Source organism: Myxine glutinosa, unplaced genomic scaffold, assembly GCF_964187855.1.
Source record: "Myxine glutinosa unplaced genomic scaffold, kmMyxGlut1.1 SCAFFOLD_1013, whole genome shotgun sequence".
Taxonomy (NCBI): Eukaryota; Metazoa; Chordata; class Myxini; order Myxiniformes; family Myxinidae; genus Myxine; species Myxine glutinosa.
In genome coordinates this window covers 44,262-61,603 of record NW_027617108.1, presented here as the reverse complement: position 1 = coordinate 61,603, position 17,342 = coordinate 44,262, and the positions used below count along the sequence as shown (strand labels likewise).

The following is a 17,342-nucleotide window of genomic DNA, read 5'->3' as shown; positions in this document are numbered from 1 at the left end:
GAGTCAAAAATTATATGATAAACAGCACAATATCGCAAAAGGTTATGGACGGATTCGGACGAAACATGGTGGATGAGTTGGGTGTCAGACAAGGACAAATTGATTAGATTTTGGTGAAGATCCAGAAACAATCATTCCAAAAGTGATTTTCACTATTGAGAGATGGAGCCGAAAATGATATGATAAACAGCACAATATCTCAAAAAGTTATGGACGGATTCGGACGAAACATGGTGGATGAGTTGGGTCGGTCAGAAGAACAAGCCGATTAGATTTCAGTTAAGGTTGTAGTTTTTGGTTTTCTAGAGTAACATGTTCCTGCAAAAATGAACTTCCTTGGTAGTAAATCCCACAATGCTGAATATGATGTTGAGTGTAAATGTTACTATTTTCACTCCTTTACAGTTTACACGTATCCAGCGACAAACAAATTGTGAGTCTCATTGCATGATCATCTCAGTTCATTTTAATGACCTTTCAACATTTATTATTGAAGGTTGTAAATTGTTTTGATAATGTTGGGTAATCTGCAGTGCATTAGCAATGCCATTCGAGACACTTATTTCATTGTGACATCATCGGGGCATCCAGAAACGGGGGAATCAAACACCGTGTTCTCATAGTTCAGCCAGGCCACACCATCGGGCGCTTTTTGGGAAAATATATGCGGCAGGTGGAAATAGATTCGGGAAATTAACGAACGAAAGATTTATAGCAATGTGCAGCACAACTGCGAGTTGCAAAATCCAGGAGATTTATTGAAAGCGAGAATTTTGTTTCCCAGAATGCTCACTGAATATAAACTTCATTTGCTCAGTTTTACGAGTTAAAAAAGGCAACTTTTAATGTTAAAAACACAAATGCGCAAAGGTTGCATCGGTGGCACACAAAGATGAGGTGGTGACCGAGATGTTCAAAATGCATAAATACACAAAATTGCAAAAACCGTGGGATGAACGATCGAAGCTGCAATTACATCGATCAAAGTGAATTTGCAAGAACAATCTTCCCGAGCAAAATGTTCTCTGTCTTTAAAAGTTATAATTTCAGAATAAAGTGAAATTGTTTCAGAAGACTCGAGAGGAGGAATTTTGGCCTTCCTTCACCGTCTTGCAAGCCTGGTGTTGGCTTAGCGGTTAGGGTGCCGGCTTGGGATCCTAGGATCCTGGGTTCGAATCCCGGTCGATCGCTGAATTAATGCCAGGGGGTTGACGGGGGTTGACTCAGCCTGGTCATCCTTCCGAGGTCGGCTAATTGAGCACCAGTTCACTGATAATTCCCTGAGTGTCGCAAGAGGCGACTAACAGGGTTGGCGGCAGGAAGAGCATAAAACATTGCTTCAAAAAGGGGATCGTGGTGCCCGAAAAAGGGCAACCCCTGCTCTGCGGGGGAAAAATGGCCTCTAAAGGTGGTTCCTTCTCTGTCTTGCGTACAGCATCCGCACTCCTTTATTGGTGGATACCACACTACTCTATGTAACCAAACTGTGAAATCCAAAAAGGTTAATTGTAAAATAAATTCATGGATATTGTATATCTGCAGGGCTGTGGGCACACCCACTAGCTTAACGCCATTTTCCTAAGGACTGTATGCTGCACAATGAATGTATGTCCTCTTACTCCTCTAGATCCGCTACACTTGAACGGTAGTTGCCCATCAAATTACTTGGGTGTTTATAGAATTATAATTCCTTGAACGTTCCTCACATGGGGTGCCCATCCGGTGCTTTCGATTCCTGACCGCTACAGGTGAGCAAGCAAGCCTCTGGATTCCTGCAACGGTGAGCTGCGAGGAATCCATCGGTTCCACCCCAGCGAAAGCTGCCATCACCAGCTCAGCAGCCGCAGAAACGTCTTTAACGATCGCATCTCCACTCTTAAGCTCCTCTCGGTCGCCCGCCCCAGACAAGACTCCGATGGCGAGGGCGAGCCCGGCATTCCTTGCCGCAAACAAGTCGACCCGAGTGTCTCCCACCATGGCGGCTTGGTGCGGTGGGACAGCGAGCCTCCGGCAGAGGTTGAGCAGGCCGCGTGGTGATGGCTTGTCCTCGGAGTCGGCGTCGTCACTGCACATCACGGCGTCGAGCAGACCACCCAGGCCTAGGCTCACGACGGCCATCTCTGTATTGTGCCGCGTGTCTGCCGTGAAGATGGCGACCTGCAGTACAACAAGCGGCATTGGTCTGTTGTACAACCTTAAGGTCACAAAGAACATGTGTACAAGACCCCGAACCCTTCAACATATGACATCACTTGTTTTCGGTCTAGACTCTAGAGGGTGCCTAGACTCTCGGTCTAGACTCTAGAGGGTGCCTAGACTCTTGGTATAGACTACAGAGGGTGCCGAGACTCTCAATTTAGACTCTAGAGGGTGCCTAGACTCTCGGTCTAGATTCTAGAGGGTGCCTAGACTCTCGATCTAGACTCTAAAGCGTGCCTAGACTCTCGATCTAGACTACAGAGGGTGCCGAGACTCTCAATTTAGACTCTAGAGGGTGCCTAGACTCTCGGTCTAGATTCTAGAGGGTGCCTAGACTCTCGATCTAGACTCTAAAGCGTGCCTAGACTCTCGATCTAGACTCTAGAGGGTGCCTAGACTCTCGATCTAGACTCTAGAGGGTGCCTAGACTCTTGGTCTAGACTCTAAAGCGTGCCTAGACAATCGATCTAGACTCTAGAGGGTGCCTAGACTCTCGGTCTAGACTCTAGAGGGTGCCTAGACTCTCGGTCTAGACTCTTGACATCTTAAAAAGAGACCACGAGGTCAAAGGTCAAAAATAACCATGATCACGATTGGAGAGGGCGAAGCAAATTTCCAATCGTGAGAAAGTGAAACAGATTTGAGGCTCACAAAAGCAACATTTTTGGAGGAATATTGGAGGAGGAAGTTGTTGGAACCAGGAAAACACAAGTGGAGTGAAAAAAAACCAAGTTCAGGTGAAAGTTACCATTTCAGGAAAGGATGCAACTAGCCCGGAAAAAGCATGACAGATATTGGTTTGAGGGTTATCATTGCAGGAACTATTGCTCTACCATAGAAAAATGGCCAAGACCATGGGTTTGCTGTGTAAAAGTAAATAAGTAACGTTTATGAATAAGAGCAAAGGGTTCTGGTCGACCAGGTAGTCATTGAAATATCAAAAACCCCAGATCCACTTTTTTTGAAGTGACTTCTCTGAAGTGACTTCTTCTCTGAAGAAGATCCGACTTCTTTCTTGGAAGTTCTAGCAGTGTCCATGTGTTTTATATCTCTCCCACCCCCTCTCCCCCCCCCCTTCCCGTGCCTCCTCCCCCCCAAGCCCTTTCCCTCCCACAGATCTCCCGATGTCCTTGCTCTCAAATGTTGTGCTTGTGTGCTTCCCCCCCCCCCCCCCCCATCTTGTCTCCCGCTCCCTTTATTGTATGTTTTGTGTGTCAGTTTTTTTTTGTGATTAATGTTCGCTCTTACACGAGCCTCGATCTTGTATACAAAAAAAACCAAAAAAAAACACTTGGAAGAGTGTATACCTCCGCCAGGTGGTCTAAGGAGTGTTATCCATCCTTATGCTGAATAAACATAAACACCTGTACATGGTCCAATCCCATAATACCTTCCTTACCTTGATACCATGAGCCTTGAGCCGACAGAAAATCTGAGGAAGGTTTCCTTGCGCAATGATGGAACTTTTGTTGCTCAAATGGTCTTGCCACGTGGCGTGCACGACTCGCTCGGCTTGCGCTGGTGTTAGGCCTATCTCGCTCTGTAGACCTTGTACGACGGTGTTCCGCAGCTGCAGCATCGTTTGCTCTGCCAGGGGTCCCTGGCAAACGCGTTGAGCGGTCGTGTCATAGCCGACAAACCGGCTCATCGCCCCACGGACATCCAGGCCTATTTCTACTGAAAGCCTTGGTGGGGAGTGGGGTAAATGCACTTCCATCAGATGGTGGTTGCATCGTGAGCTCCCTAATCACCTCAATAGTTGTAAGATGAATATATGGAAACAGTTTTCCTTGGCTACGGGACACAGTCCTGGACGGGTCGCCACCTCGACACAGGATACTCCAATGGCTCAATCCTCCCAGGAAGCTAGTACTCGTTTTTTCAACCTCAGAAGGTTGACAGACAGAGTTAGCCCACCTGATTTTACATTTTTATTGTTAACCCACCTGATTTTACTTTTTTATTGTTAACCCACCTGATTTTACTTTTTTATTGTTAACCCACCTGATTTTACATTTTTATTGTTAACCCACCTGATTTTACTTTTTTATTGTTAACCCACCTGATTTTACTTTTTTATTGTTAACCCACCTGATTTTACTTTTTTATTGTTAACCCACCTGATTTTACTTTTTTATTGTTAACCCACCTGATTTTACTTTATTGTTAACCCACCTGATTTTACTTTTTTATTGTTAACCCACCTGATTTTACTTTTTTATTGTTAACCCACCTGATTTTACTTTTTTATTGTTAACCCACCTGATTTTACTCTTTTATTGTTAACCCACCTGATTTTACTTTTTTATTGTTAACCCACCTGATTTTACTTTTTTATTGTTAACCCACCTGATTTTTCCTTTTTATTGTTAACCCACCTGATTTTACTTTTTTATTGTTAACACACCTGATTTTACTTTTTTATTGTTAAACCCACCTGATTTTACTTTTTTATTGTTAACCCACCTGATTTTGCTTTTTTATCGTTAACCCACCTGATTTTACTCTTTTATTGTTAACCAAACCTGATTTTACTCTTTTATTGTTAACCCACCTGATTTTACTTTTTTATTGTTAACCCACCTGATTTTACTTTTTTATTGTTAACCCACCTGATTTTTCCTTTTTATTGTTAACCCACCTGATTTTACATTTTTATTGTTAACACACCTGATTTTACTTTTTTATTGTTAAACCCACCTGATTTTACTTTTTTATTGTTAACCCACCTGATTTTGCTTTTTTATCGTTAACCCACCTGATTTTACTCTTTTATTGTTAACCAAACCTGATTTTACTCTTTTATTGTTAAACCCACCTGATTTTACTTTTTTATTGTTAAACCCACCTGATTTTACTTTTTTATTGTTAACCCACCTGATTTTACATTTTTATTGTTAAACCCACCTGATTTTACTTTTTTATTGTTAACCCACCTGATTTTACTCTTATTGTTAACCCACCTGATTTTACTTTTTTATTGTTAACCCACCTGATTTTACTTTTTTATTGTTAACCCACCTGATTTTTCCTTTTTATTGTTAACCCACCTGATTTTACATTTTTATTGTTAACCCACCTGATTTTACTTTTTTATTGTTAAACCCACCTGATTTTACTTTTTTATTGTTAACCCACCTGATTTTACTTTTTTATTGTTAACCCACCTGATTTTACTTTTTTATTGTGAACCCACCTGATTTTACTCTTTTATTGTTAACCCACCTGATTTTACTTTTTTATTGTTAACCCACCTGATTTTACTTTTTTATTGTTAACCCACCTGATTTTTCCTTTTTATTGTCAACCCACCTGATTTTACATTTTTATTGTTAACACACCTGATTTTACTTTTTTATTGTTAACCCACCTGATTTTACTTTTTTATTGTTAACCCACCTGATTTTACTTTTTTTATTGTTAACCCACCTGATTTTACTTTTTTATTGTTAACCCACCTGATTTTACTTTTTTATTGTTAACCCACCTGATTTTACTTTTTTATTGTTAACCCACCTGATTTTACTTTTTTATTGTTAACCCACCTGATTTTACATTTTTATTGTTAACCCACCTGATTTTACTTTTTTATTGTTAACCCACCTGATTTTACTTTTTTATTGCTAACCCACCTGATTTTACTTTATTGTTAATCCACCTGATTTTACTTTTTTATTGTTAACCCACCTGATTTTACTTTTTTATTGTTAACCCACCTGATTTTACTTTTTTATTGTTAATCCACCTGATTTTACTTTTTTATTGTTAACACACCTGATTTTACTTTTTTATTGTTAATCCACCTGATTTTACTTTTTTATTGTTAACCCACCTGATTTTACTTTTTTATTGTTAACCCACCTGATTTTACTTTATTGTTAACCCACCTGATTTTACTTTTTTATTGTTAACCCACCTGATTTTACTTTATTGTTAACCCACCTGATTTTACTTTTTTATTGTTAACCCACCTGATTTTACTTTTTTTAAATGTTAACCCACCTGATTTTTCCTTTTTATTGTTAACCCACCTGATTTTACTTTTTTATTGTTAACCCACCTGATTTTACTTTTTTATTGTTAATCCACCTGATTTTACTTTTTTATTGTTAACACACCTGATTTTACTTTTTTGTTGTTAACCCACCTGATTTTACTTTTTTATTGTTAACCCACCTGATTTTACTTTTTTATTGTTAACCCACCTGATTTTACTTTATTGTTAACCCACCTGATTTTACTTTTTTATTGTTAACCCACCTGATTTTACTTTATTGTTAACACACCTGATTTTACTTTTTTCTTGTTAACCCACTTGATTTTACTCTTTTATTGTTAACCCACTTGATTTTACTCTTTTATTGTTAACCCACTTGATTTTACTCTTTTATTGTTAACCCACTTGATTTTACTTTTTTATTGTTAACCCACTTGATTTTACTCTTTTATTGTTAACCCACCTGATTTTACTTTTTTGTTGTTAACCCACTTGATTTTACTCTTTTATTGTTAACCCACCTGATTTTACTTTTTTATTGTTAACCCACCTGATTTTACTTTTTTATTGTTAACCCACCTGATTTTACTTTTTTATTGTTAACCCACCTGATTTTACTTTTTTGTTGTTAACCCACTTGATTTTACTCTTTTATTGTTAACCCACCTGATTTTACTTTATTGTTAACACACCTGATTTTACTTTTTTGTTGTTAACCCACTTGATTTTACTCTTTTATTGTTAACCCACCTGATTTTACTTTATTGTTAACACACCTGATTTTACTTTTTTATTGTTAACCCACTTGATTTTACTTTTTTATTGTTAACCCACTTGATTTTACTCTTTTATTGTTAACCCACCTGATTTTACTTTTTTATTGTTAACCCACTTGATTTTACTCTTTTATTGTTAACCCACCTGATTTTACTTTTTTATTGTTAACCCACCTGATTTTACTTTTTTATTGTTAACCCACTTGATTTTACTTTTTTGTTGTTATTTAACGGACTTTGTGTTATTTTAACGAAACGACAGGGGCTCAAACTTGGCTTGTTCTTGCCACCGACCCAACTCTTTCACCAAGTGTTGTTATAATCCGTTATAGTCATTCTATATATCGTTTTTGGCCCTAACTCTCAATAATGATTAATAATTAGATAAATAATTTTAAAAATAATTTAACAAAATTAAATGAAATTAAAAATTATAATAATTAATTATTTTAATCAAGCAATTTTAAAAATGGTCATATCCGGATTTGGATCTTCACCAAAATCTAATCAATTTGTCCAACATGTTTTGTTTCGGTGGTGGAGGTAAAAATACTCAAACAAGATGATCCACAAAATACAGAGATATATCTGCAGAGCAATATCTTGGAAGTTTGGGAAGATATAGCAGAGAAAGGGAGGGAAGAAGAGTGCATGGAGCAGAAGGAGTGGGAAGGGGTGAATAATTTCATCAATTTGCATACATAGTAAATAGACGAGTACTTGTGATTTTTTTTTTCAATGAATTTAAAGTACAAAGAATGGCATCAAAATGAATGACATTTTCAAAACAGGTTTTGAGTAGATTTTCATCACGAGCTTCTGTCCACAGAAAAGGTGCTGTGTCCAAAGGTCGTGACTCATCGTCGTACCTGTTGACCGTTTCTTCCCAGAATGTAACCCACGTGTCATCCAAGGATATAAGGGTCCCATCTTTGTCAAACACGACCAGGGCAGCCTCCTTTTCACAAACGATCGTCTTTGGATCTTGCACTCTGGCCATTTTGTTGACAACTGGAGCAGAGACTTGAGTGCACTGTAACCTGAGGCTCCTATATAGAGCACACACGTATAAATAGCATTGTGACACTGAGATTTCATCAGATTAAAATGAGCGTAGAAAACGTTTCAAAACGAACAAAATGTGACATTTGCTCATGCCTCGTGTTCCAAGGAAAGAAGGCTTACATAAAGGCGAATTAGCACGGTAGCATCCTTACACTGACCGGCAACCAGACAAGTCCTTACACTAACCGGTAACCAGACATGTCCTTACAATGAACAACAACCAGACAAGTCCTTACAATGACCGGTAACCAGACATCTTTACACTGACCGACAACCAGACAAGTCCTTACACTGACCGGTAACCAGACACATCTTTACACTGACCGGTAACCAGACACATCCTTACACTGACCGGCAACCAGCCAAGTCCTTACACTGGCTAGAAACCAGACAAGTCCTTACACTGACCGGTAACCAGACACATCCTTACACTGACCGCCAACCCAACACGTCCTTACACTGACTGACAAACTGACACGTCCTTACACTGACTGACAACCTGACATGTCCTTAAACTGACCACCAAGCAGACACATCCTGACACTGACCGGCAACCCTACACGTCCTTACACATGGTGATTGTGCATATGACAGCTTTGAACTTTGAAGATGTCTTTGACTTCGCATATCAGGAAGCACCAACATGGTGGCCATAGTATCAAAATTGTGGGTGGAGTCAGGCGGACTGTCCAACCAATGGGATGGAACTCAGATGCACACACGCAGCTCCTTTCTACAGGGTGAGCCAGAAATATGGTCATTTTTGAAATTCGTGTGAAGGAAATAAAAAAAAAGTATTTAAAAATAAATTCATTCATGACATTGAAGTACATAACATGCATTTTTTTTTTTTACTGATTTAGTTTTATTTTTTGCAAGCAGAACATTTGAGTGACCATGTGGAACTGGTCGGGTGAGGAACGCGCTTTCGCTATCAAAGCTTTCTACAAGAATAATGATAGTGCAACTGCTGTACAATGTCAATTCAAACTCCATTTCAATGTTCAACATCATGGAAATGTGCCGTCTGTTCGCGCTATCAAGTTATGGGTTCAGTAGTTTGAGAGGACCGGTTCAACTTTAAAAGAGAAACCGCCGGGAGCACCCAAATCAGTAAGAACAGCACAAAACATTGAGCGTGTAAGGGAGTCAGTTTTGAGAAGTCCGCATTGCTCCAGCCAAAAGCATGCATCAGCCTTAAGAATTTCTCACACGTCACTACGCCGCATATTGCATAAGGATTTAAACTTCTATCCCTATAAAATTCAAACTGTCCAGGAATTAAGCCAAGATGATGAGATTTCCCACAATAAATTTTGTGAGGGAATGCTTTCATTTATGGATGGAAATGAAAACCAAAACATTGCGAACAATTTGTTCATGTGTGACGAAGCACATTTTCATCTGTGTGGCGATGTCAACAAGCAAAATACTCGTTTTGGGGCAGCCCAAAACCCAAGAGAAATGCACATGAAACCGTTACACAGTTCTGAAGTCACAGTGTGGTGTGCACTTTCGTCGTTCGGCATCATAGGGCCTTACTTCTTTGAGAACGATAACGGAAAGGCCGTCACTGTTACTGCAGCTCGATATACCGATATGGTTTCGAACTTCCTCTTCAGAGAATTAAACAGATTTGCAGAAGTGAGCCCAATGACATGATTTCAGCAAGATGGTGCAACCTCCCACACCGCCAGAGTGTCCATGACTACTGTAAGGGCGCTCTTTCCAAAGCATGTCATTTCCAGAAACGGCGATATTCCATGGCCAGCGAGGTCACCTGATTTGACTGCATGTGATTATTTCTTGTGGTCATATCTAAAGGACAAAGTGTATGTTAATCGTCCACAAACTCTTCATGAACTTAAGGAAAACATCAGACGCTAAATCAATGATATTGACATGGCCATGTTGCAGAACGTCATGAATAATTGGCGTCCAAGATCGGAGGAATGTCAGACGAAATGATGCGCATCTCCTAGATGTTCTTTTCCACAAATAAATGGCATGTTCTGTACTTCACGTTCTTGTAAGAATTTGTTTTCAAATACAACTTTTTATTACCTTAACAAGAGTGTTAAAAATAACCATATTTCTGGCTCACCCTGTATTACTAGTAGGACCTTTTTGAAGCTAGAATATTGAACATGGAACGGATGAGGGTTGGGGGGATGGAGGGGATACTCCAGAGACAGACTTAGCAAGGTGCATGGATCAGGACACACCAGAACAAAAGGAACCAGTAGAAAGAGAGGAGGAAACACACCAACAGCAGTGATGAGGAACAAAATGGATGGACATTTGGAGAAATAATGGATATGGGGAACAATGAGGGGTAAGGAAGGGCACGGTGGGTGGACAAGATGGATACAGAAGCAAATTATCAGGAAGAAAAAAACTGGAAACTCTGAAAGAAAGTGGAATGTGGCAAGTGGTGTAAGAGCGAAGTCAGAGCTTGCACGCCGACAAGTTGGGGCCTTGGCGACTAGGCCAGACTCTCCACAGGGAAGCAGTTTACACAATACAGAATAAACCACAACAATGTACGGTCAAACACAGATAACTGGCCACAAAAACACAGGGAGGAAAAGATAACGGAAAGACACGACAGGTGAGGTCTGGAAAAGTTATCCTTGATGAATTGGACAGAAAAAGTGCACAAACAAACAAACATACGGAACCGGAACAATCTAGGTTTCGAATTTCATTACCGCATCAGTTTATTTATTTAATTTATTTGCTGGATGGGGGTTGGGGGGTAGAACAATGGGGTCAGGCACAGGGACATCACCAGCATAGTTTTGGAGAGGGAGGGAAAGGGGACATAAAGGGGTTTGTAACTTGTTGGGTGAGGAATGAACAAACATCAACAGCACATTATACTGCGTTAAGTAACTAAGTGACTAATTAAGTAACTCCCGAAACTCAACAAGACATGACAAAACAACCTGTCTGAATGATGGTGACATTGCTGAACCTGTATGTGATTGGCTGCACAAACATCCACGTTTTGAAACGTAATCAGGAAGGATTATCATCGTGACGTCATGGCATTTGAAGTGTTTATCACACGTCTTTGAACCAAGATTTCCGAACATATGTTTGCTCAGATAAAGCCCATGGGATCAATTATTGCAACAGATCTCTGCACCACCTTAGGGAACCTCTCCTGTACTGTAACTACTTTACACTATTATATGCAATCACTCTTTTCAGCCCTGTTTGTTACTTTGCGAAAATCGAAGATTAAATAAAGTACAGTATATTGGTTGGTCTTGTGCGTTATTACTTGGCAAAAAAAAAAAAAAAATTGCAACTATGTTTATCACTCAGGTTTGTTTGTGTGTGTTTGTGTGTGTTTCTCTGTCCGCTCACTTATACTTGCCTACAGGTCACAGTTTTTAACCAATCTTCACGAAACTTCACCAAATGGTAGAGTTCGTGGTCCGACAAAATGCTATATATTTTTGAGGTCAAAAGGTCAACATAAGCCAAAGGTCAACCACTTTTTTCTAATTTCTAAAATCCTCAATTTTCATCCCATTGACTTGGAATTTGAATAGGATTTACAGATCGGCGAACTGAATTCAACCACCAACAATTTTTGAGATCAGCATAGGCCAAAAGGTCAACAGAGGCCAAAGGTCAAGAACAATTTCAAATTTCTAAAATCCTCAATTTTCATCCGATTGACTTGAAAATTCAATGGGATTTTCAGATCAGCTAACTGAATTCAACCACCAACTATTTTTGAGGTCAACACAGGCCAAAAGGTCAACATAGGCCATATTTCTAAAATTCTCAATTTTCATCAGATTAACTTATACTTTGAAGACGATTTTCATATCAGGTCACTGAATTCAACCACTAATTATTTTTGAGGTCAAAAGGATGCCGTACTGAGTGCCATTCTACTTTGTTCTGTTTTGCCAAGTGTCGCTCTGAGTGATTTTTCATCTGTCTGTCTGTCTGTTTGTCTGTTTGTTTGGCAATCGTCGACAGGTCACAATTTTAAACCAATCTTTACGAGACTTCACCAAATTGTAGCATTGGTCATAAAGAATAAGCCTATTGGTTTTGAGGTCCAAAGGTCAACATAGGCCAAAGGTCAACACCTTGGTGAAGTTTCTCAAATCCTCATTTTTCATCTGATTTACTTGAAATTTGAACAGGATTTGCATATTCGGTCATTTCATTCAACCACCAATTAATTATTTTTGAGGTCTAAAGGTAAAAAGGTCAACATCGGCCAGATTTCTAAAATCATCCATTTTCATCTGATGGACCTGAAATTTGATGAATATTTAGATACTTGATCATTGAATTCAACCACCAATCATTTTTTAAGTCAACATATGCTAAAAGGTCAACAGACGCCAAAGGTCAACAGGATTTCGCAAGTATTTTAGGGGATTTCGCAAGTATTTTAGGGGATTTCACAAGTATTTTAGGGAATTTCACAAGTATTTTAGGGGATTTGGCAAGTATTTTAGGGATTTCGCAAGTATTTTAGGGATTTCGCAAGTATTTTAGGGATTTTGCAAGTATTTTAGGGATTTCGCAAGTATTTTAGGGGATTTCGCAAGTATTTTAGGGGATTTCGCAAGTATTTTAGGGGATTTCGCAAGTATTTTAGGGATTCTGCAAGTATTTTAGGGGATTTTGCAAGTATTTTAGGGATTTCGCAAGTATTTTAACAATTTTGCAAGTATTTTAGGGATTTTGCAAGTATTTTAGGGATTTTGCAAGTATTTTAGGGGATTTCGCAAGTATTTTAGGGATTTCGCAAGTATTTTAGGGGATTTTGCAAGTATTTTAGGGATTTCGCAAGTATTTTAACAATTTTGCAAGTATTTTAGGGATTTTGCAAGTATTTTAGGGATTTCGCAAATATTTTAGGGATTTTGCAAGTATTTTAGGGATTTCGCAAATATTTTAGGGATTTTGCAAGTATTTTAGGGATTTCGCAAGTATTTTAGGGGATTTCACAAGTATTTTAGGGGATTTCGCAAGTATTTTAGGGGATTTCGCAAGTATTTTAGGGATTCTGCAAGTATTTTAGGGATTCTGCAAGTATTTTAGGGGATTTTGCAAGTATTTTAGGGATTTCGCAAGTATTTTAACAATTTTGCAAGTATTTTAGGGATTTTGCAAGTATTTTAGGGGATTTCACAAGTATTTTAGGGCTTTCGCAAGTATTTTAACGATTTTGCAAGTATTTTAGGGATTTTGCAAGTATTTTAGGGATTTTGCAAGTATTTTAGGGGATTTCGCAAGTATTTTAGGGGATTTGCAAGTATTTTAGGGATTTCGCAAGTATTTTAGGGATTTCGCAAGTATTTTAGGGGATTTCGCAAGTATTTTAGGGGATTTTGCAAGTATTTTAGGGGATTTCGCAAGTATTTTAGGGATTCTGCAAGTATTTTAGGGGATTTTGCAAGTATTTTAGGGATTTCGCAAGTATTTTAACGATTTTGCAAGTATTTTAGGGATTTCGCAAGTATTTTAGGGGATTTCGCAAGTATTTTAGGGGATTTGCAAGTATTTTAGGGATTTTGCAAGTATTTTAGGGGATTTCACAAGTATTTTAGGGATTTCGCAAGTATCGTGCTATGCACAACATATTTCTTGTTTGTTTGTCTGTGAACAGGATATCTCAAAAGGTTATGGACCAATTCGGACGAAACTTGATGGACAGGTTGAGTGTGTGACAAGGACGAATAGATTCAATTTTGTAGAAGATCGGAATCCGGGTACGAGAATTTTAAAATATTTTAAGGGGTTTTGCCAAATCTTGGTGATGCATTGCGGTTTCAGCAATTGGTGCGGAGATTCGTCTTTGTACACAGTTGGGTTGAAGGGCTGGTAGCCTGGTTGAATGGTCTCGGCCATAGAGGTACGCACACTCACATCTATGCCGTCTAACCCGGGTTGGAATCCCGACCCAGCTATAAAGTACCGTTCTGGTATTTCACATACATTATGGTGATTCATCATTGTGTGCCATCCTTCGGATGTAGGATAACCTGGGTGTCCTGTCCCGTCTGTCGGTATTATGTTGGTGGACGTTAAATATCCCACGGTTGTCCTTCGCAAATAGTATGCCAGGTATCTCCTGCACTCTGAACGAATGACTAATTGCTGCCCTGTTTAACCTCGAGAAGCAATGCCCTGACGGTTGCGTCACCATGCTGTCGGACCGTTGCGCACACAGTAAGATAAGTGTAACCATCTTTTTATGCAAACATCAAGCCCAAGGTTGTTGCAGCTGAATCATGCTGGGAGATAATTACACACGCACCGCGGTGCATACAAGGTGCCTCATTATGACACGCATGAACAAACGTGCAGGATGCATGTGATGTGATGGAGCAAGCAAGCAATGGCTAAAATCGATTACATTGACACATTTACAATTCCTTTCCTTCATCTGCAGCCAAATGCAGCCATCGATTTGTTCCGGTGGGTACAAATGGTCACGGTTTGCTATATGGTACACACATATGGTATACACATATAAAGGTACACACAATTAAAGGTACACACAATTAAGGGTACACACATGTAAAGGTACACACATATGGCATACACATATAAAGGTACACACAATTAAAGGTACACACATGTAAAGGTACACACATATGGTACACACATGTAAAGGTACACACATATAGAGGGACACACATATAAAGGTGCACACATATGAAGGGTGCACACATATGAAGGGTACACACATACAAGTCAAAAGACGACGATGGTTCATGAGCAAGCGGTATTCAATGACAAAGGACGGACTATAACCGAAACAGGACAGGCCAGGCCCGGAAATGTCAAAACGAAGTTTACTGACCTTGAAATGAGATAGAAAATAATGTATAATCAGTTATGAGGTTAGTTAGCTACACAATATAGTTAGCTACTCAATTAGCTACACAATAATACCGAAAATTCGGTGAAAAATGAAATGAAAAAATTAATTAATTAATTAATAAAATGGAAAAAAAATTTATAAATCGAGCTCCGTGGGGCTAGACACATGACATTGGCCTAACCAAGTATCGAAACCCCTGTCAGATTCCACCAAACCCCTCGGAGAAGATGTAGCTTCTTCTTCTTTTTTTTTTACGGTTTAATGGCGCTTTCAGAGCCGCGAGGCTCTATATACGCCACGCACCCTAACATGCAAACAAAGCCAAACCAGGAGGTTTACACTAGAAAAACTAGAGACTCACACTGCTAACCCCGTATCTTTGATGAACTTTAGAACTGATCTACAAAACCCAGGATGTTTCAGATCCAGCCAGCAAAAGGCTTCCGGCAGACCTGACCACGTGATCCCCATTCCGCGGACAGAAAGCTGAAGCCGAGATCTAGCGTTATTATAACGCGGACAAAAGGAAAAAACATGGTCCAGATCTCCGGGAACCTTACACCGATCGCACCACCCCGAGGGATGGCACCCGGTCCTGTGAAGATAAAAATTGAGAAAACAATGTCCAATTCTAAGTCGAGATATAGATAGACTGCACCCCGCGAGGGAGCCGGGGAGACGACCCCAAGGACACGATCGATGGATGCACCTTGTGACACCACCTCCCCTTAGGGGAGGAGTCCCACTGACTTTGCGTTTGCCATATAACATTAATTTTCTGTTTAATTAAATTAGAGAGGACTGCCTGGCCTAGCGGAACCGGGGTTAAGATGTAGCTTGAACTTGATTACCCCCTAGGCCCTAAAATACATCTTTTTCTGGCGTGGCTCCGCCCACAATGGGCGCAATACGCCCACTCGAGGCAGGACACAACCAGATCATGATATCAACCTCCCACCCAACTCCCCAAGTTTCATCAAGATCGGATGATATCATCGGGTAGTTATCTCATCTGCTCCATCATTTGAACACCTGGCTTTAAAACTCTCTGGTCACACGCAGTCAGTCATGGCTGTCGTCTACCGCCCTCCCAAACCCCACCCATCATTCCTGTCTGACTTCTCCTACTTTCTGACCCAGCTATGTTCCCTCTCCCCCTCAATCCTCCTCCTTGGTGATTTCAATATCCACATGGACTCCACTGACTCCACAATAACCACTGACTTCACTGATTTACTCACCTGCTTTAACCTCACTCAACATGTCGACTTTCCTACCCATATCCGTGGTCACATTTTGGACCTTGTCTGCTCCACTGGATTAAATTTGCACCATCTCTATGGCTCCGACCTCACCCTCTCTGACCACTTAGCCATCACTCTGACCATCAACATCCCCGCCCCAACACCAAGGCATTATCGCACAATCAACTTCCGTAAGCTAAACGCTCTTTCACCTACCTCATTCTCATCCACCCTCTCTGAAAAAATGTCCACTTCTCCCTTCATTGACCTCCACACCCCTTCCGACCTCACTGACTACTACAACCACACTCTCTCCTCCTGCCTTGACCAGCTTGCGCCTGTAAAAACCAAAACAGTTTCTTTCACCCATTCTGCTCCCTGGTTTACCCCTGAACTCCACCTGATGAAAACTCGTGCTCGCCAACTTGAAAGACTCCGCAATAAAACGGGTCTCACAGTTCACTCCCAAGCCTACAAGGACCACATACAACACTACAAAGATGCCCTCTCCCGCGCCCGCTCTGCCTACTACTCTCAAATTATCCACTCTGGCTCCGGAAACCCAAAAGCACTCTTCTCGACAATAAACAAACTCCTCCGCCCCCTGAACACCACCACCCAGTCATTCACAGTAGACAACTGCATCTCCTTCCTCTCTTTCTTCCAACGCAAAATTGACAACATCTACAACAGCTTGACCACCGCCGCACCCGCTCCCCCTCCAACCACCTGCCCCCCCTTGTCCTGCCATCCCCTGTCTCGGTTCTCCCCAATCTCTCCTACTGACCTCTCTGAACTCCTCATAGGAATGAAAACTGCCACCTGCACTCTTGACCCCATCCCCTCCAGCTTTGTCAAAGCCTCCCTCCCTGCTCTCTCTCCACTTATCATTGCAACAATAAACTCCTCCCTGTCTACAGGCATCGTCCCACCTTCCCTCAAAATTGCTGCTGTTACCCCCATTCTAAAAAAACCTGGTCTAAACCCTGACACCCTAAACAACTTCAGACCCATCTCCAACCTACCCTTTCTGTCAAAAGTTTTGGAACGCGCTGTAGCCACTCAACTCAAACATCATCTCTCTGCCAATAACCTGTATGAAACATTCCAATCCGGATTCCGCTCCAACCACAGTACTGAAACTGCTCTCCTCAAAATCACCAACGACCTTCTCCTCTCCTCTGACGCTG

At 40.4% G+C, this 17,342-nt stretch overlaps 1 protein-coding gene across 3 annotated transcripts in view; it reads right to left on the bottom strand.

Annotated features, from left to right (window-relative positions):
• Positions 1-443: 443 nt before the first annotated feature.
• The window catches only part of LOC137425613 (putative phosphatase IndB), a 36,298-nt gene continuing 19,399 nt past the window's right edge, over positions 444-17,342 (bottom strand). Inside the window, exons 1-4 of one of the 3 annotated variants that reach the window (XM_068114210.2) lie at positions 15,270-15,629; positions 7,842-8,021; positions 3,599-3,884; positions 444-2,157 (exon numbers count right to left, since the gene is read on the bottom strand). In XM_068114210.2, coding sequence (XP_067970311.2) covers positions 1,657-2,157; positions 3,599-3,884; positions 7,842-8,021; positions 15,270-15,379 — 1,077 coding nt within the window. In that variant the 5' untranslated portion in view covers positions 15,380-15,629 and the 3' untranslated portion in view covers positions 444-1,656. Of the gene's footprint in view, positions 2,158-3,598; positions 3,885-7,841; positions 8,022-15,269; positions 15,630-17,342 lie in introns of those variants that run through there. The other 2 variants (XM_078769048.1, XM_068114211.2) reach the window with 2 other exon arrangements.